Source organism: Watersipora subatra, chromosome 9 (genome assembly GCF_963576615.1).
Source record: "Watersipora subatra chromosome 9, tzWatSuba1.1, whole genome shotgun sequence".
NCBI classification, from domain to species: Eukaryota; Metazoa; Bryozoa; class Gymnolaemata; order Cheilostomatida; family Watersiporidae; genus Watersipora; species Watersipora subatra.
Window position 1 is genome coordinate 50,491,083 of NC_088716.1, and position 25,775 is coordinate 50,516,857.

The 25,775-nt window shown below is 36.4% G+C and overlaps 1 protein-coding gene across 1 annotated transcript; it reads right to left on the bottom strand.

Moving 5' to 3' along the window:
• Positions 1 to 12: 12 nt before the first annotated feature.
• LOC137403711 (proteasome subunit beta type-6-like) lies at positions 13 to 9,786 on the bottom strand. The gene is made up of 5 exons (XM_068089724.1): positions 9,578 to 9,786; positions 4,370 to 4,569; positions 3,521 to 3,650; positions 2,581 to 2,725; positions 13 to 295 (listed from the first exon to the last, which is right to left on the bottom strand). The coding sequence occupies exons 1-5, from the start codon at positions 9,671 to 9,673 to the stop codon at positions 168 to 170; spliced, it is 699 nt and encodes a 232-aa protein (XP_067945825.1). The 5' UTR covers positions 9,674 to 9,786; the 3' UTR covers positions 13 to 167.
• Between the last annotated feature and the right edge of the window lie 15,989 nt (positions 9,787 to 25,775).

Here is a 25,775-nt window from a genome sequence, read left to right on the forward strand (position 1 = left end):
TATCCTTGAGAGTCATCAAGAAAACTATATATATTTATTATAACCAGCGTTAAAGGCTGTTCATTGAAATCTGTAGGCAATCATTCGTGAACACACATTTGTGGGCGCACATGTGAAGCTTTCGTAATTATAACAATAAACGGCTGCCTTATTACACAATCAAACTTTTAGCCTTGATAAAACTTAGGAATGTTTTCACCAGTTAACATATGTGGTTCTACTCCCTGTTCAGAAATTGCCACCAGATTTACAAGACCTCCACTGCCTCCATCCCTCATCATTGCGAGAGCCAGGGCTGAAAAGAAATTAATGGAGTGATAATATAATAGTAACATTAATGTTTTTTCACAACCATGATTGGAATTATAATGAATAAAATCAACAGTCCTAATTCACAGTGGAAACCGTTGCATAAATAGCAATGATTTCTATATCGATATAACCACAAAGCATAAGACTTAGGAACAAGTATTTCATTATTTCAATTTAGCCATTTATAGAATAATGAATAACGTATTGCTTGCCAAACTATTTTCTGCAGTTTTTCCTAAGCACAATGAGTCAATGTGTAAAGGGCACGTAGAGGACAACATATCAAATGAATACCTACTCAGAGCGATACGATTAGCGCTACATGACGAGGAGGGAATCGTAAACAAAACACTTACAGTTGTATTTACTGTATCACAATTGTTGTGATGGTAGCATTTTAATCTCTGTTAAAGGTTGACTTGCAATAAAATTCACATTACAGTTATTTGGTATCAAAAGATTCACCATGTCTTACTCTGTTGTGTTGTAGGTGCCAAATATGTGAAAATGTGATTACAAGCTCTTAAAAGCTCAAAAACGAAAAGCCGCCATAGATTGGAATCTCTTTATTTCGATGACATAGTCATGAAATTTGGTTATTGTCTTGTCACGTGATGTTCTCACGTGAATTGAAAGGCCAATAAAAAGCTCAATATAAAACTTATCGTAGCACTAGTTTATGACAAACACTTTGGGTTTCACCTAAGACCCCGTATCGAATATAGATGCTCGCTACTTTACAGTTTTGTTTCGGTTTGGTCTAATTGGCAAGTCGTAATCTGATCATGTGACCCAATACTTCGCAAATAATTTCTGCAGCACTTTTCGATTATCACAAGTGACCAACAGGCTCATCATGATTATCAGACAATGATACGTACTCCTTCAAGATAAGGCTAAAAAATTAAACGAATTTTTACGGTAAGTTATAAGATATCACTGCTAAAAGTGACAGCATTACGATGACGATAAAACAGACGCGTAAGAACAATAGACATAGTTTTATTGAATGCGTGAAGTATATTTGTGAAAATATTTCGACGAATAAGGTTGCATGAAAGTGTAAACAGAAACCATCTCTCACAACTACATCACATTTGAGCCGTTTTGGAAAGGGAATCCAAACTACGGCGGTCTCGCGTGGCTGCGATTTTCTGTTAGTTTTTGAGCTTTTAAGAGCTTGTAATAACCTTTCCACATATTTTGCACCGACAACACAACAGAGTAAGACATGGTGAATCTTTTAATACCAAATAACTGTAATGTGAATTTTGTTGCAAGTAAACCTTTAAACAATGAGTTTTCATAGCACAGCGATTGATTGTTGTATGATATAAACAATAGTTCATTGATACAATTTTTTTTATAAATACTCTGTTATTATTTAAACATTAAATGGGCAAAACTATTATTAACGGTGATAGCTTTTTTAAAATTAACATATCTTATAGCAGTGTTAAGACAGTAGATGCTCCTACAATGTAAATAATTCGTTCCTAGAAAGTTTACATTATAGGGAATTTAATCTTATACAAACAGTAAAATAAGTGTAAATTACCAATTCCGTTCCAAGATCTTTTCAAACTAACCCTTCTGGACACACAAAAAAGAAAAACTAGACTTAACTTTTTAATTTGTTGGCTGTACCTTAACTGCAGTATTATTAGTCACTCGCTTTACGGTTTACAATAAATTGAAAATATTTTCGACGTTCATTTACAATGATTTGTTTATGTTTTCTAAACAACAAGGTCTATTCTGCAAAAGAAAACTAATAACAAATATTTTATACATCTACAACGAAGTAAAACAAAAATATATTTTCATTATAACATGAGCGGTGTGTGCCTGTCCACCGTCTATCTGTCTCTAAGGGGTCAAGGTTACGATAAAAGATATCTTTCGATGATACTCCGACTCGGTGACATACAGATTGGTAGACTGACGCTGTGACACCTGCACCAATCGGTCACTTTTAACTTTTTTTGAGCAATTGCGCAGCTACTTATTCTTTGTTTTATCGACACATCTGATGGTCTATCACAGCGAACTAGAATGGCATGGAATACCATTTGGCCATAGCTATTCTAGGCAGGTAGTCAAATCACTACTTGGCACACGTGTGCGTGACTTTTACGTCGGTGGGGTGGTCACTAAAGACTGCATCACAACTAGTCCTTGATTTACAAATAATATTCTTCTGTGATAATCTTCTGTGATAATCTTCTACGATGATCTGTGATAATCTCCTGTGATAATCTTACTTACAGTCAGCACAAAACTGCAAAGCTTCATTCTTGCTCATATTCTCTTTGAATTTGGAGTCAACATATCCAAATATGTATGTGCTGCCAGAACCTCCCAGGGCCAAACGTTGTTTGATCATGGAACCCCCAACTGGTACACGATACACCTGGTAAAAGAAGTTATGTGAATGTAACAAACAGACTTAGTCTATTAAAAATTCCTGAACATATATGTATGCATCAAAATCTACAGACTGATTCTGCAATAACGGTTTACAGGATCTTTAATACTACAAAATTGAGCACAATATTAGTTTTACAAAAACAATAAACTTGAAAATTTTTATTCCAGCAGTTTTTAGTAATACAGAAGTTATAAAGGCAATAAGTTTTAGCAAGTCACAAAATTACCCATAGTATAACTTAACAGGTTTGTCAATTTACTATCATAACAACAATCTGACACCAGTAGCTATACACTATAATGCAGATCGCCAGCAAAGTTGCTGTCCTGCTGTCTATTTTCAACTCACTGGTCTGTGACAAAGCATGATAAGACGGTATACTAACTGAATGGAAGGGCAACAGAATTGAAGTGAAAGAGTCATTAAGCAATGTCCATAACATCTCTGGATAACAATTTTTGTTAATCGACTACTCATAATGGTTTAGAGAGATTTAGAGAACAAGTGGAAAATGAAATCTTAATTTATGGTTATAATAAATTTCTATCCTGAATTTATGAGCCAACAGCAAATGCCTTAATGAAATTCTAAATATAGGTGAATACAGAAAAAAGCTAAATGTTGCAGTAATAACTTTCAAGATTTTAGAACATACTTGCAAACCCCTGGTACCAGAGTGCTGTCCTAAATCAAACTGTGTTTTGAAGCATGCCAATTATGAAAGTGAATACATTTTTCCATTTTACTAAAACCTTACGCTAAACACAGATGACTTGCCTGTCCCCCATTCTCCTTGTCCCAGCCAGCAACAATGATACCAGCAGTTAATTGATCTCTGTAGCCATAACATATATCCCGGAACACATTGGCAGCTGTATGTACACTTGGTTCTTGTTCCATTTGCATTCTATAAAAATGATGAACCAATGATGAATTTAGTAACTGCTGTACAATCACCATGATCAAACTTACACAGCCTGTTTGTTAACTACCCTCAAGCCTTTAAGATATTATTAGTGACTTCACTAAAGGAGGCACAGAGTCATCTTGACTTACAATACATCTACATATGACTTTTATGACTTAAAATTTGAGCAACGATTAGTTTGTTCATGCAAAGTAATTTTCAACATAAAACATCCAATATCTTTGACACGTAACTGTTTTGCATAGCAAAATAAGATGATAATAAAATTTAGAATAAAAAATATGTAAAGCGAAGTAATTTAAATCACATCTAGTGTAAGTTAGTGTAAATTACACTGTGTATATCTACCACTAATTCTACTAGCAAACATACATAATGCCGAGCCTACACTTCGTTCACACGTCTTTAAGGTAAAGTGCTAATTACCTCTTTTTACCGATTATTTTATTTATTTAGTGTTTACAGGTAATTTACTTGTTTTACATTTAGTTTTTCGTTATACATTCATTTGAATGTGATATGTAATTATTTGAAATATTTTTTTGGTTTTGGGTTTTTGAGCAAATCAATCAAAATGCAACGTATTTTTATAACAATATTTACATTAACACACAATAGTTTTGACATAATATTAATAACAGGATGAATTACTTCTTATGTTGAGGTTTGACTGCACTTATGGACATGTAGACAGATACCTGTAAATGCTGAGGTAGTACTTGACGATGTCTGCGACTGCTTGGGTGTCTGCTGCAGAGCCAGAGCGGCAACAGAAGATGGAATCGGTGACCGGTGTGAGCTTGTTGGTGAAGTTACACGCGACATATGCTCCTAGGGAGGTTCTAGAGTCAGCACCAAGCACTACTCCATCTTTATATTCCACCGCGATAATCGATGTCTGTAGAAAAAAACTAGCAATAATTACTAACAGAAGACAGTTATTATCACAATTGTCTTATACGGCTAGAGTTCTGCTGAGAAAACTTCAATGACCTTATAAAGCTTCTATAAAGAACTCTTTTGGTAAAGCAAGTTATTGCCTTTAAAACAACTTCAAGAGACTCATTTTAGCACACAATAATCCACGACCAAACACGCGCGAAGCGAGTGTTTGGGAGCTTCATGATAAATGCATATGTGCACACAACTCACGAAAATTATTCATCAACGGCCGTACCCAAACCCTTGTACCGAAATCCCATCAAAAAATTTAACCATTTTTGTGTGGAGTCGTTTAAGTATAATAATGATATAAAACACATATAAACCTATTTAAATATGTTACCAAGTCTTTGAAAAGTGTAGACATCATCCTAAAACTTACCCATCTGATCGGATGATACATAAATAGAAAGGTTAATTTGGCCTAAAATTGCCATTAAAACCTGACAAGCCTTTTTTAATCAAAATTAAGACCGGCCAACAAAACGCCCATAAAGCCGTGCGGCAGATGGTAGAACCATAAAGCCGTGCGCATTTCACGAGAAAAACGTGCACCTTTCACCAGTCTATAGCATTGTCTAATTGCCAAAGGTTTCTGTAATAAACATAGAAGTACTGAAAAGTAATCGTTTCTTTTTTGTCGATTTTAAAGATAACTCTGACATTTTGGACACTTATAATGAGTACTTTGGTATTCCAACTGATGTCCAAAGCAGTGAAAGTAAAGGATGATATTTTTCTAACTATTCTTATAAGATTATTACAATATTTAATTATAAGCATAATTATTTGATTTTATAAGATTATTATAAGATTTAGTTATAAGAATAATCATTCGAATTTACTTTCTAAAGATTTTGTTGATGATACTACGGCTGTGGCCAATATCGCAGTACTGCCAAGCCATTTTTAATATCTGCAAAATAAAGCCTGGTTTCCATATATGTCGCAAAGCACCGGCGACAGCACCGCAGGCTATTAGCGATGAAATGGGAACATACGGGCTGGGTACCGCCGGTAGTTGCCAGTGGCAACGCAACAGTTTAGCGCTGTTCAAATTTCGCAAAAGGCCGCCGGCAAAACCTTCAGGAAATGCATTGTAAGGGTGAAGGTCACCATTATATAAACGGCATGGCGAGCGAACGTTTTATTTGATTACGCGATTATGTTTAGCGATGCAGCTTTTATGTGAACATATGCCGCCGAGCCTAGCGTCGCAAGTGTTTTGCTGCGCAAGTTACCGCCGCAGTCTCGCAATCGATATGGGAACCAGGCTTTAAGTGATAGGCCTACATTTTCTTATAGATATACAGCTATTTCTATGACAACCAGCTAAAATCTGTTTGAATTTTTAAATACAGCATCATTTTGGATATAAATACAGAAATCTAGATAAACATCACAACTTCTTGATATTGCTTGCTATGACGTTTTGAAATGTAAACAAAATTGTGTATTGGTTTTCGTTTCTCAAACTTTAACACCAGTTTTCTCAGAACTATGTTTTCGCACTAATGGTAAACGTGCATTTAGTTTATTGACCATAAAATCTGCTGTAATTAAGCTGGAATCAAATTTTTTTTGCAAACTGCGAATTTTCTCCTTCTGCTAGTGTAGATAACTCTAAATCTCACACACCCGACTTAACCATGGTTTCCGTGAAATGACCCATTTCTTTATTTTGCTCCAGTTTGCAGAAAACTTCCAGACACACGTGAATGCTAATGCTTGTTACAGATCTATACGTTTCTGTTACAAATACTGTCAAAACCATTCTACATGCAACACAACCAACTTTCAAACTGTGTATATTACACAGCAGCTTGCCATTTTCCTTCTAATATTGCATTTGTCCTATTGCAGAGGAGAGATATAAACATATAATTTTTTCCTTTCATTATTGCTGTTTGTTGTACATAATAACACCCAGTACATTACAGCTACCATTGCAGTTCTCCTATTGCACTGCAGTTCCATTTGACTGCTAATATTGCATTTCTTAACCAGCAGTTTCCTTTCTTTTTTTCATTATAACTTTGGTCATGGGCTGTATGACAAGGGAATTTCTAGTGTTATTATATAAACTACATAAACAAGCCCAAAGCCATACTGAAGATTACATTCGCTTTTATGTATAGTATGCACAACTTAACGACAGGTACAGTCATACCACAACATACAAGTACCTCGACAAATGAGAAAATCGAGATACGAGCAGCATGTCGAGCAAGTTTCTTCCTTGAAATACAAGGAATCTTAGAGATACAAGGAATCTTAGAGATACAAGCATACATGCCAGTTCTGAATGACCACTATATGGGCCAAGTATGTGAGAGGCCATATTTGACAACAGCATCGCTTGGTCTTTCTCCTCGATTCAGTTTGCAAAGAGTTAGTAAAAAGTTAGGTAAAAGTTATATGGACCGCGAGGCAAATATAGCAAAAACGGAAACAGACAAAAAATTAGGACGACAATATTAGAGTAAGTTTAGTAAGATTAAAACTTAGCTTTAAGTGTGCGTTTAGCAAGTTTAATTCATGTACTGTACAGTGGACATCAGTGTTGGCATCGCAAGGCGAAAATTTCTTATTGAGGGATTTAAAAACCCATAGTAAATATCTATTGCAAACACCCCCTGGTAAAAATCATCAAAATTTTATATAAATCTTGTACATATCAAAAATTAGCAAGCAAATAATATGTTAATCTTGGTAACTATGGTTAGATACAGTAACTTTAGTGTATTCAGTACCTATGATCTGTAATAAAATGGAATGTTACAACGTACCTTGTGCAGTACATACCTTAGGGAGTTCTTACCTCCGAGGCAGAATTATAACATAAACATTGAATTTAACTTAGGCTAAGTGAATTTAGCTTACTAAACACATACTTAAAGCTATGTTCTAGTATGTATTTTTAACTACAGTAGACGCTCCTATAACGTAAATTCCAGATAACGTAGAAGATTTATGTGAAGTTTGTGCTACGTACTACATAGCAAAAATTCCTACTACATAAAAAATTCTATACAACGTAATGTGCCAAGTCAGGCGAGTTCTCAGATTCGATTTGAACTTTAACTTATATCGCCGCAGTTGCAAAAAAACTGAAGTGCGTATAGCGTTATACTTGTTATATATACAACTTTCGCAACCATCTAATCCGTTGTGATAGATAGCCAGAGGTGTCGGACAAAACAGAGAATAGGATAGTTGCGGATCGTTTATAAATAGAAAGGCGATCAGTTGGTGCAAGTGTTGGTCCACCAGTCCGAATGTCATGAGTTGGAGTATTGTCAAAAGTTTTCTTTTATCCTAACCATGACCTTTGGATGCAGATAGACGACGAACAAGGAGTACAGCTTTTTGTAAAATATTTTGTTCCTATGCTTTGTTGTGAACGTATAAAATATTTGTTATTAGTTTTACTTTTGCAGAGTAGACTTTGCCGTTTAAAAAATAAGCAAATCATTATAAATGAACGTCGAAGATGTGCGCTTCCCATCAACTTATTGTAGAATCACTGCAATCATGGTCTATAAAAAGTGAAACTGATCAAAAAAAGGAGAAAGGTGTCAATGAAAACTAACAATGGTACAGTTACGGTAGAGCCCACAAATTATAAAAGTCAAGTCAAGTTTTCTCCTTTTTTCCCCAAATTTCATACTGATGGTTGGCTAAAGAGATCGTATACTTATCGTTCACGGACTCTTTCATTTATGCTCACTATATACGTCATGATAAAAGCACCCGCTTAAATCTGAGCGTTTAAAATATGATCTCATTCAAACGCTTACATCTTTGGACAGGGCTAGTCTACAAAAACAAAAATGACATCAAATTGTAGCTGATGTTTTAGCCTAATAAGGGTCTTAATTTCATTTGAATGACTTCAATGAAGCAATCACATCTTTAACGAGAACTGAACAGAGAAGTGTTACTAGGGTGAAATTCAAGAGGCAAAGTCAATGCAAAATATTTTTGAGCCAATCAATATTAGGCTAAAAAAATGATGAAAAAACGCTTATTGGGGATTGGTAGATGAAAGAGGGATGGTCAATATCTCCAAAATAGTTGAAAAGTCGTTTCAATCTAATGTATTTTTGAAAAAAAATCACTATTTTATCACTAGCATGAACCAGCTAGTTGCTAGGAGCCATGGATCAAATCAATAGACTACGCGGCCCTGAATTCATACCTTAGCAATGACACTAACAGTGCATTGCTATACGTATTCAAATAGAAAGCCACCACCGGTAGAGGGAATACCCTGGAGTTACATAGTAACAATGAATATGCTGTACTGCTACACATCTGTATGCTACTGACTCTTAATTCATTAATTTCAAAACAAGAGAATGACTATGACTCATTATAGCATTAATTTTGATTAAATTAATCTAGCAAAGTTATAGCCATTAACTTGGAGTTTCATAAATATTTTTGTGCAATTTCAACTAAATACTACGTTTTAATCACATTTTCAATTTTTAAAATGAACAGAAAAATTCGCTATCATTGCAAAAAGTTGACTAGAAACAGCTGTGCCTTTACGTTATATAATTACACTAAAATCGCTCAATTCTGCAACTAAATGATCAAAAAAGAGTCTGTCCAAGATCACATAGGTGAACGGTATAGTGCTAACAGTTTCGTGGTTATTACAAGCATAATTAATCCTTATAGCGGTGCCCAACACACTTAATAGAATTTTGTGGGTTTAATGCTAGAATAAGCACGTGCTCACGAAGGTATCGTAAGATGTTATCATTGAAACAAGCAAAACATCATGCATTGTCTTCGCATAACCTACACTTCTTTCTCTCATGCCACTTTCAAATCAATGTAAGTTTATAACAATTGGGTTTAACACACAGAGATTAAAAAGTATGAAACAAACTGATGATAGACCAGAAAAATCGATAACAGAGACGATGAAACGTATATGTTTGTATACTCACGCCAGTTGATAACTCTTGATTGAGCCAATCTGGTTTGGGAACACCAAAGTTCTGTGATAAATGAAAATTTGCTGAACTCATCGATAAGGACGCCATATTTTCTTTGTGTGCAGAGGTAATGCTCAAGTAAGCTTAGTCGAGAATATCCGATGTAGCTTATCGCTGGTTTATTGACACTCAGTATTTTTTGAGTTCACTAGTTACGTAACAATTTTATTATTTATAACCGAAATAATTATAAGTAAATCAAGTAGCTAAGTTTTATTGAAATTAGCCATTAATAATTTTGATACTACGCATCTGAGTTTAAGATTATGAAAGTTAAGATAATGACGTCATAGCTTGTTAGCTGTGGTGGAGGAAATGCCACGCCTCCAATAGATAATTTTATTACTGAGACACTAACTTTCGCCTTTTAAAAAGTCATTTCAAAAAGTAGTTAGGGTTACTTACCTAAAATAATTTTACTTCTCCAGTTTTTACTTTGTTAGCAAACTCTTAGATATTGGGAGTTTTTCTTTCCTAGATGTTTAAAAAGATAACTCCAAAAATTATATATAATCTAATTGGGAAAATCCGTTTTTTGAATAGGTAATAACTAATATTTTAATTATTATTAAAATTTCAAATTTTTGCTAGTTCAGGCTGGTATAAAAATCTTCCAGTCAATACGTATTTTTAGCACTAGTTCTAAACTTCAAAAAATGTGAAAAGAAATTCAGCTCAATGCGAGTGTATGCAAATTTTCTGAACGCGCATCGCCATCAGAAGTGAGGCTTTATATAAAACGATGTTTACACGCTTGTCCATATTTTTCTATGTTCTGCTCAGCTACACATGTCTGACACACTATTCAAGCCACCTTGCCGAAACAACAATGATAAAGGCCAGGCGGTGTATACCGACAAAACGGTTCTTTTGTGTAGACACGGCGTTGACGACGCGTCGTTTTAACGAACAGAAAAACGAAAGATAAAACCTAGGCCTCGATTACCTCTGTTGAGATGAACACTCTGTCTACGTAGCGTAGTGAGAGTGTCTCATATGTTTAACAGTGAGTTATGCTATATTTAACCGAATGTTCAGCAATACCGCTGATCATGTTTAGCTGTCAGCTGTGCAACCCCTATTTCGTGTATGGTCTGATATGGTCAGGTATAAACAATACAATATAGCTCATGTGTTCAGGGTGGCGCCTGTTTTCTACTAACTACAAACCATGTTTAACTCTTATTCAACTAGTCACTTAGATAGTTAACACATCCACTTTACCCTCTTGAACTTGTTAAGGGCCGTCCTCTAGGGTATAAATGCTTCTGTATGTATGGTTATACTCATTGCCTTCATTCATGTGCACAATACAAGACGAACTACAACCTTGGCTGGATCTTTCTACAAGCATTAACTAGTTAGCAAGTGTCTGAATGACATCAGCATTCAGAGCACACCAGCAAGCACCATCCTCAATAAGTGACTAAGGTGATAATCTTCTAAATTGCATCAATTTTGCTTGTTCTCTCTAAAGTTGCTGGGTTGCCACCTTGCACCAGCAGGGCAGTTGTGATTCTCTGGCCATTTCTAGTTGTCAGGGGGTCCAAAAGAAGGGTTATATATGTCGTTATATGAGTGCAAATACACTACCGCTCTCTATTTTGACGCAGTGTGATGATGCAACGTCAAGGAGAGCGGGGGGGGGGGTAAATTGATGTATGCTCAATTGTTAGAGTAAGTAGTTAGCTCTTATCAGTAAGCTTACACAAATTACCCATTGGCAATGTGCCAGGCTAATAGCAAGTGGCAGGCTCTCATTATTAATAAGCTGATTTTTAATACCCGGGCAATGCTGGGCATTCCGCTAGTATATATATGCATTTATGTATGGATCAGACAATGGAAAGGCAACGGAGACAAAACCATTGGCAAAAACCTTACCAAGTGCTGATAGCATTACAGTTGGAAATAAATGTATGATGATGCAGAGCAAATGACTTTACCACTTTTAAAGGATTTAAACATTGTTTATATGCAGAAGCAGACTGTTGAGAATAGTGAAGATATAGACGTCGTGATATGCTGGTGTGCAGTATATTTTGGTTTAGGATGTTATTTTGTGTACAAATTCATTTTTCATTTAGCTAGCATACTATAACAAATACTTCGCTAGTTTCATAATCATTAGAAGTGCGTAACGCTGAGAATCTTTGATTCTATGTAAATCACATGATACACAGTATTTCAATAGTTTGAGTACAATTTCAATACTAGAGTCTTGTGGTATACACGCTTTAGAAGAAAAAAATCTTAGTAGAACTAAAAAACCTTGGTGTAGAAGATTATCGCATGATCAGGTTTGGCATCTAGTTTGTTTGGTCACTTGTTATGGTGCGTTTACACTGGCCGATTTTGTCGAGCACCGACAAATTTGATGAGTCGGGGTCGGTAGGTGTGAACAGAGAGATTGGTGTCGGCACCGATCTGAAAATCGGTGTCGGTGCAACCCAGCAGTGCCCAGTTGCGCAGACAAATCGGACGCTCATCAGCCAATCAGAAGCTAGGAGCCTCATTAAACTTTTCCTCGCACTCTTTCTGATAGTGAACCAGCATGGCTAGCAACGATGTGAACGCGAGAGTACCAAAAATCAAGTTAGTTCGTTGATAAAACAAGTCGATACAGGCTTCTAGCGGTAGTAGTAGTAGGAGCAGCAGCAGCAGTAGTAGTGTAGTACTAGTATGGAATTTTCCACATCAAGCGTGTTGATTTTATGTGTCCTCGTCTTCGCGTGGTTGGGTGAAGGTCAGAACGGTGAAGCGCTGTGATTGGCTGTTGATACCGACAAAAATAGTTCGATCGTTGCAATGTAAAGGGGGAGTCGGTGTTGGCACCGATACGTGAAATGTCTGAGTTGGGGTATTGGCACCTAATCGGAGTCGGTGTTGGCCAGTGTAAGCGCACCTTTAGAATGGATGCTTTAATTTTAACCAACTTAAACAAAACTGTAGCCTGTTTTCTAGGTCTACTCTAGCATGTTGGTAGCAGTCTCAGCAGGAACAACCATCAAAATAGGATCATCCCTGATGACGAACAGACCCAGATAAAAATTGTAGCTGCAGCTATAACATGATGAGCATACTTGTATTTTGAAGGGTTTCATGGTGGCGTCATGATTCATGTACATGTATTTGGGTTGGCTGTCTATTTCTCTGTTTGTTGCTTGTTTGACCTGGTGGATGATTATTTGGTAAGCTGCCTGAACTGGTCATTATTGCCTAATGCACCAATCTTTAATGAAGAAAATGTAGTGACAATCCTGTCAACTTTGATAAAAGCAACAAAGGAATAAGCGAAATACTATTGGATACCAAGTGCAAACGTTATTTTAGTGATCCATTAAATCTAACTTAATTTATTTAACTCTATTTAGCTTTAAACTTAGTTGTTCACATATTTACAAGATTTCCACTGCAGAGATTCTTTCGTGCAGTGGCAATCTTGTACGGAATGGACAATGAAAAGGTGCCCTCTAAGCTACGAGTGACACTATTTACTCTTGGATCCCACAAATATGTAGATTATATTACTAGCTAGTTTTGTTACGGAGATTACAAGCTATGTTATTTCTCTTTTTGATAGCTTACTCAACAGCAAGTTTTTAGTTTCAGCAGAATGGCTTAGCTTCATATATTTCAATGCTTTCTATATCTGCTTACTGTTGGGCCAGTATTGAATTTATAACTCACAATTGCATGTACTGACTAGCATCACTAACTGCATGTAATTTGCTGCCTACAGTTGTGTCAATGAGTTAGTTGCAACACCTCGTTTCGTTCCGCATGACTGTTGATCTGTGCTACCTCTACCATTGCTATCTTTCATAACTACCTAAAAATGATGTCAAACTTTTATGTATTATAACTAATGTAAATTTTGACTGCATGATAAAATCTTATCTGCTGATGCCTTGTTTTAGTATAAATAATTCTCTTGTAGTTTTTACATTGTAAACTTTGGCCCATAAAGTTTGCATCAGTCACAAACCCCTCTCATCTTTACGGAGACTAGCTACAAAGACCATCGGCAAAATTGGCATAGGAAAGTGTAGAAAATGTAAAACTACTGCTGACAAAACATGCTGAACATAATCTGTGCATCACCATCACAATAGGTATCAGGCAGGAAAACGGAACATAAAAATTCATTGCCCTCTCATCGCTCGCTGTAAATTCTTTTCTGCTCTGCTGCCAGTGCAATCATTGGCGGCTTCTTGACTATATCATAGTCTGGCAATCGAACATATCGGTACATCAAGTTTACCATATACACGTTATGGAGGTAATGGATGTATGTTGGACAGATGACAGTATGACACTTCCTCATGTTACAGTATACCTACAACCTACATAAAAGAAAACACAGAAATGCAAGCCAGCAACGTACAATGTAAGTCACATATATCTGAAACTAAATGAATGTCTGGTGTTGTCTGGGTAATAAAAATGCCTTTGCAAAATTTTTTTATTTTTGTTTAATATATAACATCATTTACCATTTTAACTTTTAAACTTCATATCATGAGAAAAGTATTTTTGTGCAGTACGAATAGAAAAATCAACAAAGATCTCATGGAAGTGTGTATGAAAAAAGTTGAGACATAAGTCACAATGAAAGATGGATACATTGTGAAGGTGTAACCTGCGCCAAAAAGTCTTGCGCCATAAATTGTTCTCCCAAAATGTCCTATTTAACATGGAATACATTGAATGAAGCGTTGAGGGCTTGTGAGATGACAAACATATCAAACAGACTTTTGAGAGCAGAAAATAATGGAGATGGGTAAAAAATAAAAAGAGAGATTAAGACGAGGGTGGCAGCAAGGATGAAAAATAGTTGCACGCAATACCCTGATATAGCGCAATGATATAGCGCAATGATATGTACTTACTGCGCGCAGTAAGTACATATCATTGCGCTATTATGATATTTTCGAATGGTCACAACGATAGTAATAACGCAGCAAATGATAATTTATGTACTCTTACAGAATTCCTTGTGTCTCAAAGAACACTCACTTATTGCTATGTGGTAAGCTATCAATCATGCTCATCACCCCATTACTCTGATTACACAACATACCCTTTTCCTAATTTTTCATAATGAATAATGTCTTCATAGTTATTTCTGCTGTCTTTTGACTCTCACTTAGCAAATACCAGATTCCAGAAGCATACCCTTTATCACTACCTCTAGGGTATTGCGTGCAACTATTTTTCATCCTTGCTGCCACCCTCGTCTTAATGCCCATATGTGCCCAGATGTCCATGATGCCCAGATGTAAAACTGGGCATCAGTAAGTACTTACTGATGCATTACAGTTGCAGTAGATTTTTTGCCTGAATATCTATGTAGTTGCATTATCAGTGTAGCAGCAAACATGGCATGACGATGCAACATACCTGCATTGCTTACTTTTACTACTGTGCATTATGCATTATACACGCAGTACAACTATTATAATCATAATGTACAAAACACAATGTTTCGATGCGTTGTAAGCAGTATTGGTGCAGTGGCTATGGTGGCTGATCACGGCCATTTAGAAATCTCGTAATCTCGACCCGAGATGTTCATAATCTCGGGTCGAAAATTTACCGAGGAGGCTTGGGGCTTAATCCGGAAGTGCAAAGGTTTAGTCTGCAATAAGCGACAAGGTTTTAAAACACTGCAAATGTTTAGTGGATGAGAAATTGAGTGAGTAATCTTTTTGTTTTGTTTAACAAAATAAAACATGCATTTTTTAAGGCAAATCTTTAATTAAAAATATGAAATGTTTTCTGTTGCCTTCCTTTTCACAATCAATGCCTCACGAAATGGTAACATAAATAGTTACAGTAAAATGAAATAGAATCTTCTTAAACTCTCAGAATGGTAACAAAGTGGTCATTAGAACTGAGGTCACTAGTGTATTTGGCAAGTGTACAAAAAACATGTATTTCACCTTACCACAAATTATGTGAGCTTCAGTGGAGTCATCCAATTAGTTTACAGTAATTAAGCGACTATTATAATAGTCAATTGTGATTAGGTAAAACTTTTGTTACATCTTAAAAAATCCATAGTCAATCTCCACATCAGTCACTCTGGAAGAGACATGCATATCGGTGGTTGCCTTGCTTTGTGACAAAATATTTCACATAACTCACACTTATCCAAGGCCTCATCCACTCATTCCAAGTCACCATACTATCTCAGATGCTTTCCTGATGCACTTAGATTCACCTTGATGGCCATTACTTATATCTCTTAGTACACTGTCTCTTTCTAATTCAGGAATCAACACTAGGTTAAAGACGAACATGATGCCACCAACTTGTGTCAGGTAGTCTCTGAAAGTATATACATTCTTTACAACATCGGGTATCTTTTGACTAGTTGGCCAACTCTCACTGGGGAATTTTAACCATAGCTTTCCCGCATCATCTGCTATTAGTGCTTTGATCCTAGCCAGCCTGCCTGAAGCTATTGGTAATTGATCCAAACTCTTTAGCGTTGACAATGACTCCCTAGTCTCAATCACGGCATTCATACTAGCCTACTCCAACTCAAATAAAAAACCTTGTATGAATGACTCCATCATTTCTCAAGCAAAATCTTTTACTCTAATTGGCAATTTAGCCAATTCTGTAATACCTAAATGTTTTATTCGAACTTATCGCAAGAGGTTTGTGAATAGAAGTGATCAAGTACAGGATCCAGTCAAGTGAAGTCTGTTGGCACACGAAATCTTTACAGGAAGCCCTTGGCATTTACAGCTGGCATAAAAACAGTCTTGGCCTTGACTTAACTGCAAACTGTAACTTTAACTTCAAGCCGAATCATATGGATAGGGTTATCCTATCCAAATAGCTAAGAGTGGTCCGTGAACTGTTTTTATTAAAATGTTTTTCCCAAAAATATAGTGGGAGAAATTATCGCAGGTCTTAACAAATTGCTAGCGCTGCCTTTTTGATCTGAGCTTATATTTTTTCTGTAAAAGACAGAACGAGAAGCGCATGCTACTGGTTGCTAGTCACCCTTAACTTTTTGTATTAATGCCGTGCCGAGACCAAAAGAAGACAAGTCTGCACTAATCATTGAGTCAGCTGTCACTGGAATATCAAAAAGATATTCTTTAGTCGAGTAGACCTCTTTTTAGTAATCATAGCGAATGTTAAATTAGTCTCGCGCTTATCTCGTCAAGCACACTCGGTTAGCCTGACCAATCAGACGCTTCGATGGATTTCTAGTAACCTGTAACGAAAATACAAGTAAATACACCGAGGATCACAGCAGGCACCTCACAGTAGCGGCACAGTTTCAGCGGCAGCAAATGTCTACAATAAAAAATGTCTACAGTGGAAAAATGTCTGCAGTATAAAGTTATAATGCACTAAAAAAATTACTGCGTACTGAACTGCAATGACGCAGTGCGGCTGTTCTAATGCATTGCAATCGTGGTTGTTACCATTTTCATTTCTCAATACCTGAGAGGCTTAAAATAAATTACGGAGAGGAAAAATGTGTTTACCTTTATTGCAATTGTCTTCTCTTGTTTTGCTCACAATAATCGCGCGCTTAATTATTAACTAAACATACAATCACGTACCACAAAGTAGATTAGTAATTACCATCATCATTTTGAACTGCTCGCTCTTAGTTCCAACAGAAAACACAATCAATGAAAAATGGAGCAAACCAACAATTTAAAGTACTATTCTATACAACTAAACGCTACATACACATCAAACAGTACATGTACCAGTGAAGCTTTTTGCTGAAAGCTCGCACAGCGACTACATCAATATTAGTATTAAATACTCCTCTGAGAAATCTGGCTGTTTCTATCAAAAGTATTTTTCGTAGCCTTTGTCATCACGTAGAAAATTCAATGATAACCTAGAGCCCTATGTAATATGTACTTTACAGCCGTATTTTCGTGTACCGGCCAATCATGGCAAGCCGTTTCATCAAAAGGAGAATTCGTAGATGTCGTCATCAAGCAGGGAATTTCAAAAATTACAATAATGGACTTTCATATAGGCTAGCATTAATAATGGGAACATTTTATCAATTACTCCAAATTGAGAGGGTGCTGAATTTGGCAATTTCTGTAGCTTATAAGGCTGTAATTCTACTACTCCGCAAGCACAAAAATCAAGTGCATGCAGTCTCTGTTTGCTGTATAGATTTTTACAAAATTGTTTCTCCTCCAAAAAGACCAGCTCTCAGTAGTAAACTATCATTTTAAGGAGTTGTTTTTCCAAAAAAAGACAGCTTTTAGTAAAATATGTTTTAGGTTTTTATTTAAAAACTATTATATTATCACAGCTGATAACTAATGATGTTGATCACTGATAAATCATATCTCGCATATACGATATCAAAATCTTCATGATGTAGACATGCTCGTAGCGTGAAGACATCCTTTTAACACATACACTTGTATTTCAAACGCTTTCTCTATTTTGAAGTTCGAAACACTTCTGTAAAAAGAACTGTCTCCATTCAGTATAGAGCGCACTCAAATCAAATCTACTTTCAACTTTCTTATTATAAAAGAGTGGAGTCTCAGTATAAAGTGACACTCCAGAATGTATAATTATTCACATCAGTATATTGAATGTAATTAAGCTTTTACACTGTTCGTGCTAGATTAGGAAACCATGTAGGAGTAACGTTAGTGCCAAAAAATAGGAAAATGTCACATTGCATATTGTGTAAATTCATTCACGGATCATTCAAGGTCTTTTAAAACTATTTTTGATTTTTATTTATCATAAGCTGACTCATTTATATCGCAACAATGACAACATGTATGAACAAAGTGATGCAAATTAGAATTCCACCAGAGTTTGTACGGATAATTCTTTGAACATCATAGCAACTATTACCATTTCATAATCTAATATATCTGGTTATAAATACACAGAATACTCACACAAAATCTAGTATAGAATATGTATATTATGCCTTGTAATTGTCATGATATAAAATTCAAACAAAATTTCAAAGGACATGAGCTAAACACATCAGCAACGACAAAAATGGTGAGCCGAGATAGATAGTTTATGTCACTAGATTGTTTCTGGTGAAGTTTATAAATAAAAGTCTTCAATTTTGACTAAGTCTATGAAATCAACTAATAGCCTGTTGATTGAGTTCACCCATTATCTTTTTCTAAATAAACCTCCCTTGACTGCCTGACACAGTCTACTGGTCAGTGGTTTGATCGAAAATGTTCAAAACAGATTCTGTGATGCGGAGAAGTCAGTCTATTCTGGACATGGCCTTTGGCCCATTATTGAAACGCGACTCATTCGCAGAAGGAAATCTAAAACAAATTTAGGTAAGAAAGAGCATTTGAATATGTAGGTTGACTTAAGAATGGAAAAAGCGGTTATCTTCAAGAAAATATTCAACAATCCTTACCAGGAAGTTAATCATATTATAGCACATCCATACACATAAAATATTTATGGAGTTTCTATGCTCACACCTATAACATTTGCAATATACAAGTAGTTCAGGCTCATTGTTATTGCAGCAAAAAAGCTGCACATTCTTTCATCATACTAAAGGGTTGTTCTATCTAAAGAAGTTTCTTGTATTTTTTGATTTGTCAGTTTAGTTAATCAATTTGTTTGGTTTTTAGTTCGTTTGTAAATGGCTGCGTGTGTCAAAGGTTCATTTGAAATGTTTGCATTCATTATGTATGTACTAAGGAATGAAAAAAAACTTGTACAGATGCACATTAATTATGACACATTACTGTATTGTACGTACAAAGTAATGCTTATGCTATTGGCTTAATATGGCATCAGTCTTTAAATACACCTGTGTCATGTGCGAGGAATGATATTTGTTCCATTGGTGTAGCCGATAGGTAACCCCACACATTGGGAATAATACTATTCTCCACATCAGACACATTCCATCCCTTCCTCTCCATCCCTCCTCAACGTCAATCTGCATTTGCAGTTAACGTAAAAGTCCGCAAAGAAATTCAAATTTTGCAGATTTCTACAATAGATGGGATGTGATGAACATTGCTTTTATTGATATGCTCTGCCTGCCTCCATAATTATTCAGCGAAAGACGCATTCATTCAGAAACTAATGCACAGGTTTTTTTATCTTCCCTGTCACATATTTTGAGCGAATCGTCCTTTTTTCCTCTAGACACTTATGAAACCGTGTAAACTCTCCATCCTTCAGGCAGTTGAATAAATGCCTGCGCAACAGTTTCTGGTCAAAGTTCACCTGTTGAGTACAATTGTGATCTGCTAATAGAATTCATGATAAACATGAGGTACAGCAACCTATCTATTTTTCACGACCTCATTATTTTTCGCTACTATCAAATAATCCTATTTTTAATTGTTAATGACTTTTTATTAGATATTATTCTTTAGGATTAATTAGAATTAGAAATAGGTAAATAAATACCACACAGCGAGTTAACAGAAAGCGATTATTAGGTTGGGTTAGTATTAGGAACTCTTAATCAGGAAATGATAAATGTTTTAAGCGTGGTAGACATGATTAGCGAGTCAATGTCGATATATGTCAATGACCAATTATGCAAAATGCAAGGTCACAGAGGGGTTATGTATATTGAAACCAAGCCAATCTGAAGTGCAATAACACAGCAACAATTGCTCTTACCTTCCTTGCTTATAGGTTTATCTGCAAGTCAGCATAGAAAAACATCACCAGAAAGTTTTGTCATATATATATATATATATTTCTCAATGTTGGTTGTCTGTCTGTCCTTCGGTATGTCCAGCTATAGCTATTAAAATCTTGGAGTTTAAAATTCCTCAATGTGATGGATTGGAGCTCTCGGAGATTGTAACCACAAGTATTAAATCCACACCCTCTACTACTGAGCTATACAAGGCGTGCTGATCAAAGGCACTATCATATACTGTATAGCAAATGCACACGCTAAATGACGTATTATTTGAAACTATGAATTCTGCTAACTCTATGAAACGCAATGCTTTTTTGCGTTTTCTTAAACTTTTATTTTCAGTTTTTCGTAAGGTTTAATTGCTATATCCGTGGTCTAGGTCAATTCTTTTTATGTAGACAATTGTATTATCTTGAGTAAAAAGAGCCCCGACATTCTCTCACCGTTCGTTCAGACAAAGACAGTACGATATCTCATTTTTACATCTGTACCAGTATTGAGAGGTAACAGTATCGTCGTATTCAAAGTTTTGAAGAATAGTTTCTGGTAGAACAGCAAAAATTTTTATACACACACACTTCTATGCAAGAATTGTTATTATTAGTTCAACATATTCAGGTTTTTATTTTGTTTCTCACTGGTATTAATTGTATCATTACCGAATCATCTTTTATTGTAATTGTAGCAAGACAGACTGAACTTAGGTATTACTTGCTAATTATTTTCCATTTACATTTAAACACTTTTACAGTTGCTTTATTTTTTCCATTTATTTGACCTGCAAACAAAATTTTCATCATGACTTGAAGTTTGAAAATTACAGTTGTTTGACAAACTTTGAAAACCTTCACATTTTTTTCTCTCGCTTTATTTCAGCTACACAAAACACTTTTCTCATGATATGTAGTTTGAAAGTTAGAATGGCAAATGTTTTTGTATGTTAAATACAAATCAATTTTCTGTCCGAAGTTTTTTTTTAACTCGGGCCACACCAGGTAGTACAGCTAGTGTACATGTATGACAAAACAGTTGAATGCAAAACACTCGTTGGACAAAATAGCATTCTTGAAGTTCCCATTGAGCAATATGGTTTGTGCGTTTTATTATAATTATGAAAATTAGTTCTGCAGTAATTACGTCATGTAAATATAGTTACACATGAGGTACATTGAACTGATTTCTGAACCAGAATTGCTTCAACTGGCATGCTGACGCGCTAGGATCACTGTTCCCATCTATTTTACAGCCTTCGCCTAATAACAGACCACTCTCCATTTCTGAAAATTTAAAGAAATGTTATGTTAGTTATCAGAAAGCCTATTTATTAGAAATTATGCGCAATCAACCAGTTGAATTCCTGAAGGAAGGAAATTAATGCTATGAAAATTTTTGTTATTGAATTGTACATGATAGTATCTTCATCATTGATTCCACTCAACAACTGAGGACTCGAGTGCAGTAAAGTCTGTAAGTCGAAAGGCTCACCAATCCTTTGAAAAATGTCATTATTACATTTAATAATGTCGTATACACGTCAATTTACACTCACGAGCGGACACATTAAATGTGATTCGTTAAATGACCAGTGACAAAATAAAATGCCTTTTCAAACTGAGTGATGTGAATATACTAATAAGTCTGTGCACTTACAAGCAACCAGTCAAGTAGCTACTCATTGAAAAGCAGCAAAACCCACTAAACTAATTGAGAAGAAAAGAGTCCCGTGATGATTATAATGGAAATACATGTAGATCATACTGGTCAACATTGATGGCATTCATCCTTTTAATCTCGAGTGCCCAGTCGGTCACAATCATTCTGGATGGGTGAAAGCCATCCACTAAGAATCGATCTCTAAAACTATAGCCATGCCTACTCCTGGTGAAAATAATCTTATGCATGTAGGGAGTGGCTATGCTGTTGTAGACATTGAAGTTGGTGATTTTCTCATTTTCGAACACTGAGTTGCCCCTAATTCTCTTGTTGTAGTCATCGTAAAAAGTCGTGTCTGATATGGCGACTATGGTTCTTGGATCTTAGATGCCTGTTATACTGATGAAGGTTTATAGGGTACACCATGCAGACTACCGAAAAAATATTGTACCATGTGGGTAGGTACGTTGTGGTACGTTGTATTCGTAGTGGGTCCAACAAAGTCGTAAGTTCGCTAAGGTCTCTAAAACGCAGTACACACTTGCGTCTATTTGTAGTCAATCTGGAGAACCTGCCAGGTCTTATGTGGATGTAAATAATGGACTCAGCAAGTCGTTTCCAATTCTGTTTCACATAGTCTGTAATCAGTTGATCCTGTGAGACAAATTGTAATATAATCAGGGTCAACTAACTCCCTCACAATAAAATTACCTATCACATATGTTTTCATTCGTGTAGACACAACATACAATGTCCAAAGACACTTGCAACAGAAACAGAGTTCTACCCCTCCGAGTTACTTACATATAGAGTCTATCGGATGGCTCAGAAAGCCTGCCACTTTTTGTTGTAGTAAGTTTCTGATGAGCTGAAAAGTTTCTGATTGTGATATCCAAGTTTTCTTTTGCGATTAACATTGGCTCAGTAGACTGATGTTCTGTCAATGGTTCTGATGGTTACATTGACTTTTTGTATGGGTCGTTCTGGCACTGACACTGGACTCTGCGAACCAGATACTAGGCTGACCACATTTACCACTTTAGGTGTTTGAGAGCTATGCTGAATTGGCTTCCTGACTCCTCTCGCAACTCATTCATCAACAGGAACCTATTTCTCCAAAGTAATGTGTTTTTTTCACTCATGGCCACCACCTCGAGGCCTCACGTCCCAACCGCTGTTGCTTTTACCACTTTTCTATCGAAATCCTGAACAGTCACTTTTTGAGAGATGTCTAATGATTCTCTTTTCCGTGTAGTATGTCTGCTGCCATACCAAGCTTTTTGTGTCTGCTTTTGATTCTTTCAGACTTTCGCAGCCTGTTCTGCTCAATTCTGTTCTCTGTGGCTATTCCCATAAAATTCAGAGATCAACATTAAACAATAGCTTTGTGGGCAAATAACCATAAGTTAGGGGTGTGTCTCGATCCATGCATAGAGTGGCCTGTCTATTCATGTTTTTGTTCATTAACGATTTCACCATCCGCACTGCCCATTCCGCCTCTCCATTGTTTTGAGAGTATCTAGGGCAGCTGGTGATGCATTGAATGTCTAGTTTGTCCACGAAAGCTTTGAAGGTTAGAGACAGAAACTGGGGCCTATTGTCACTTATAATTGTATTTAGGATGCTGATGAGGTAGAATGACTCTTCAAGCTTTTGGATTACTGAATCTGAGTTAGACATCGCATCTAGTGTATGTACCAAGATACATCTGTTATAATAGGCTGCTACTACAAGACATGGTCTTTGGTCCTTCTCAAAGAGGTCAACCCCAGCCTCCCCAGGGCCTTTTTAGCAATGACATTGGGATTAGAGGCTCCCATGGTATCATATAATATTTTTTGCATTTTTCACAGCTATTGACCATGTTTTTATGTCGGAGGTCATGCCTTTTCCACCATATGAGTTCTGAAGCTCTCCTGATGCATTTTGTCTCACCTTCATGGCTCGCATGTATTTTTACTAAAGTTCTTTACTTCTTTAGATGTAGGGTGAACACCCGGTTGTGAAACAAAAACACCATATATCTGCATCAGAAAATAATGAAACTCGTAAATAATCCTAACCTTATCCGTAACCTCTTTGCTTGGTGGCCATCTTTCAGAGATATACCTTAGAAGAATTGTACCCTCATCTTCCAGTAGAGCAGCCTTAATGCGTTGTAGTCTCTTGGGCAATATGGTCAGGTCATAGGGCAAAAATCATAGAATGCTTTTAACAATGCTTCCACCATGATTCTGCTATCTGTCGAGGGAGACTTTGACAGGGCATCAGCTAGCACCAGTTTGCTACTTGAAGTGTATATAATCTTGTAATTATATGATATCATCTTCAGTCTGAACCTGTGTACACAGAGGTGCAACATAGAAAGTTTTTTGCTCCCTAGAATGGCTAGAAGTACTTTATGATCTGTTACCACCAAGATATTACCAAGATGTTACCAACAGATAGTTAGGGCTTCTTTTCTTATTAAGGCATAGCGTTACTCAGTAATCGTTAAGGCTTGCAAAGCATAAGCTATCAGTTTCCAGTTTTCTTCAGTCTTCTGCAAGATCACAGCTCTGGGATCATATGATGAAGAATCAGCACTAACAATGGTGTCCTTCGACACGTCGAGTGGTGTCAAAACACGCATTGTTGCTAATAGTTTTTTAGTTAAGAGAACTGAGCTTGCTGTTGTTGGCCCCGGGTAAAACTGCAATTTTTGCCCAACAGTAGGCGGAAGTGGCTGGTTTTCTCTGTCAAAAGAGTTGTGAGTTTCCCTAAATGGTTGATACTGCCAAAAAATCTTCTGAGCTCTGTCCTATTCAATAGAGCAGGGAGTTCCTCAAGTGCTTGTGTCTCATCGAAGTCTGCCCTCAAACCCTGGCCCTCAATGTTGTGTTCCCTTTTTTTTAGCCTAAACTCACACTTTGCCTTGTTGATTGTTACTTCTGCTTTTCAAAGTGTCTAGAACTTTTTTCAGACAATTACTGTGTTGCTTACAATTACAGCCGTGTACCAAAATGTCATCTATGTGGCACACCACACCTTAGAGAGCTATCAGTACTTTTTGCATCCCGATTTGGAAGATATCAGGTGTCGAACTGATTTCAAATGGCAACCTTTTACAGTTTATCATTCAAATGGTGTGATGAATGTAGTAAGCTTTTGCGACTCCTCATCTAAATGCATTTTCCAATAGCTGCTGTTAGCGTCTAATTTACTAAACATTGTTGAGTTTCCCAATTCACTCAATGTTTCCTCAGGAATTTGCAGTGGGTAGTATTCTCTCTTTACCGAATTGATTAGGACGGTAAAATCTATGCATACTTTTAACTGACCATTTCTTTTGGGTATTGCAACGCATGGTGCGCACCAAGCATTGCGATGAATCCCAGCCTTTCCATTTCATTTGGCACTTTAAGCAGTGGCAACTTTCGAGCAGCAGCCACGCTACTAAATGAAACCATCTGGTCATTTAACATGATTTTCATCTTGCCAACCATGGACCCTAAACCTATGAAGAGACCTGAGAACATTGAACATCTAGTCACTTACTGCTTTTAGGTTTACATGGTCTATGAAACGAAGCCGGCATAGTTTGGAAATTGCAGGCTTATTCTGATTATATTCCATTACAGGCAATGGTTTGATTAAACCAACTACAAAATAAACTGTTTCTACTGTCTCAGAGTTTCCAACTTGTAGAACAATCTCTGCTTGTCGGGTCACCCTTGGCTGATGATTTTCTACCCTGTAAAGATTTTGTTAAACGGCCTAACTTCCTGAACTAGTCTTTGCGTGTTTGTGGGAACAGCTGTAGCTGCCCCGACTGTACCA

Bases quoted from the DNA above. Each gene is read 5' to 3' on its own strand.
- LOC137403711 (XM_068089724.1), bottom strand. From the start codon at position 9,673: ATGGCGTCCTTATCGATGAGTTCAGCAAATTTTCATTTATCACAGAAC. The intron at 4,570-9,577 runs GTGAGTATACAA...TTTTTTCTACAG, and splicing joins ATCAAGAGTTATCAACTGGC to ACATCGATTATCGCGGTGGA. The intron at 296-2,580 runs GTAAGTAAGATT...ATTTCTTTTCAG, and splicing joins TTTGCAGTTTTGTGCTGACT to CCCTGGCTCTCGCAATGATG.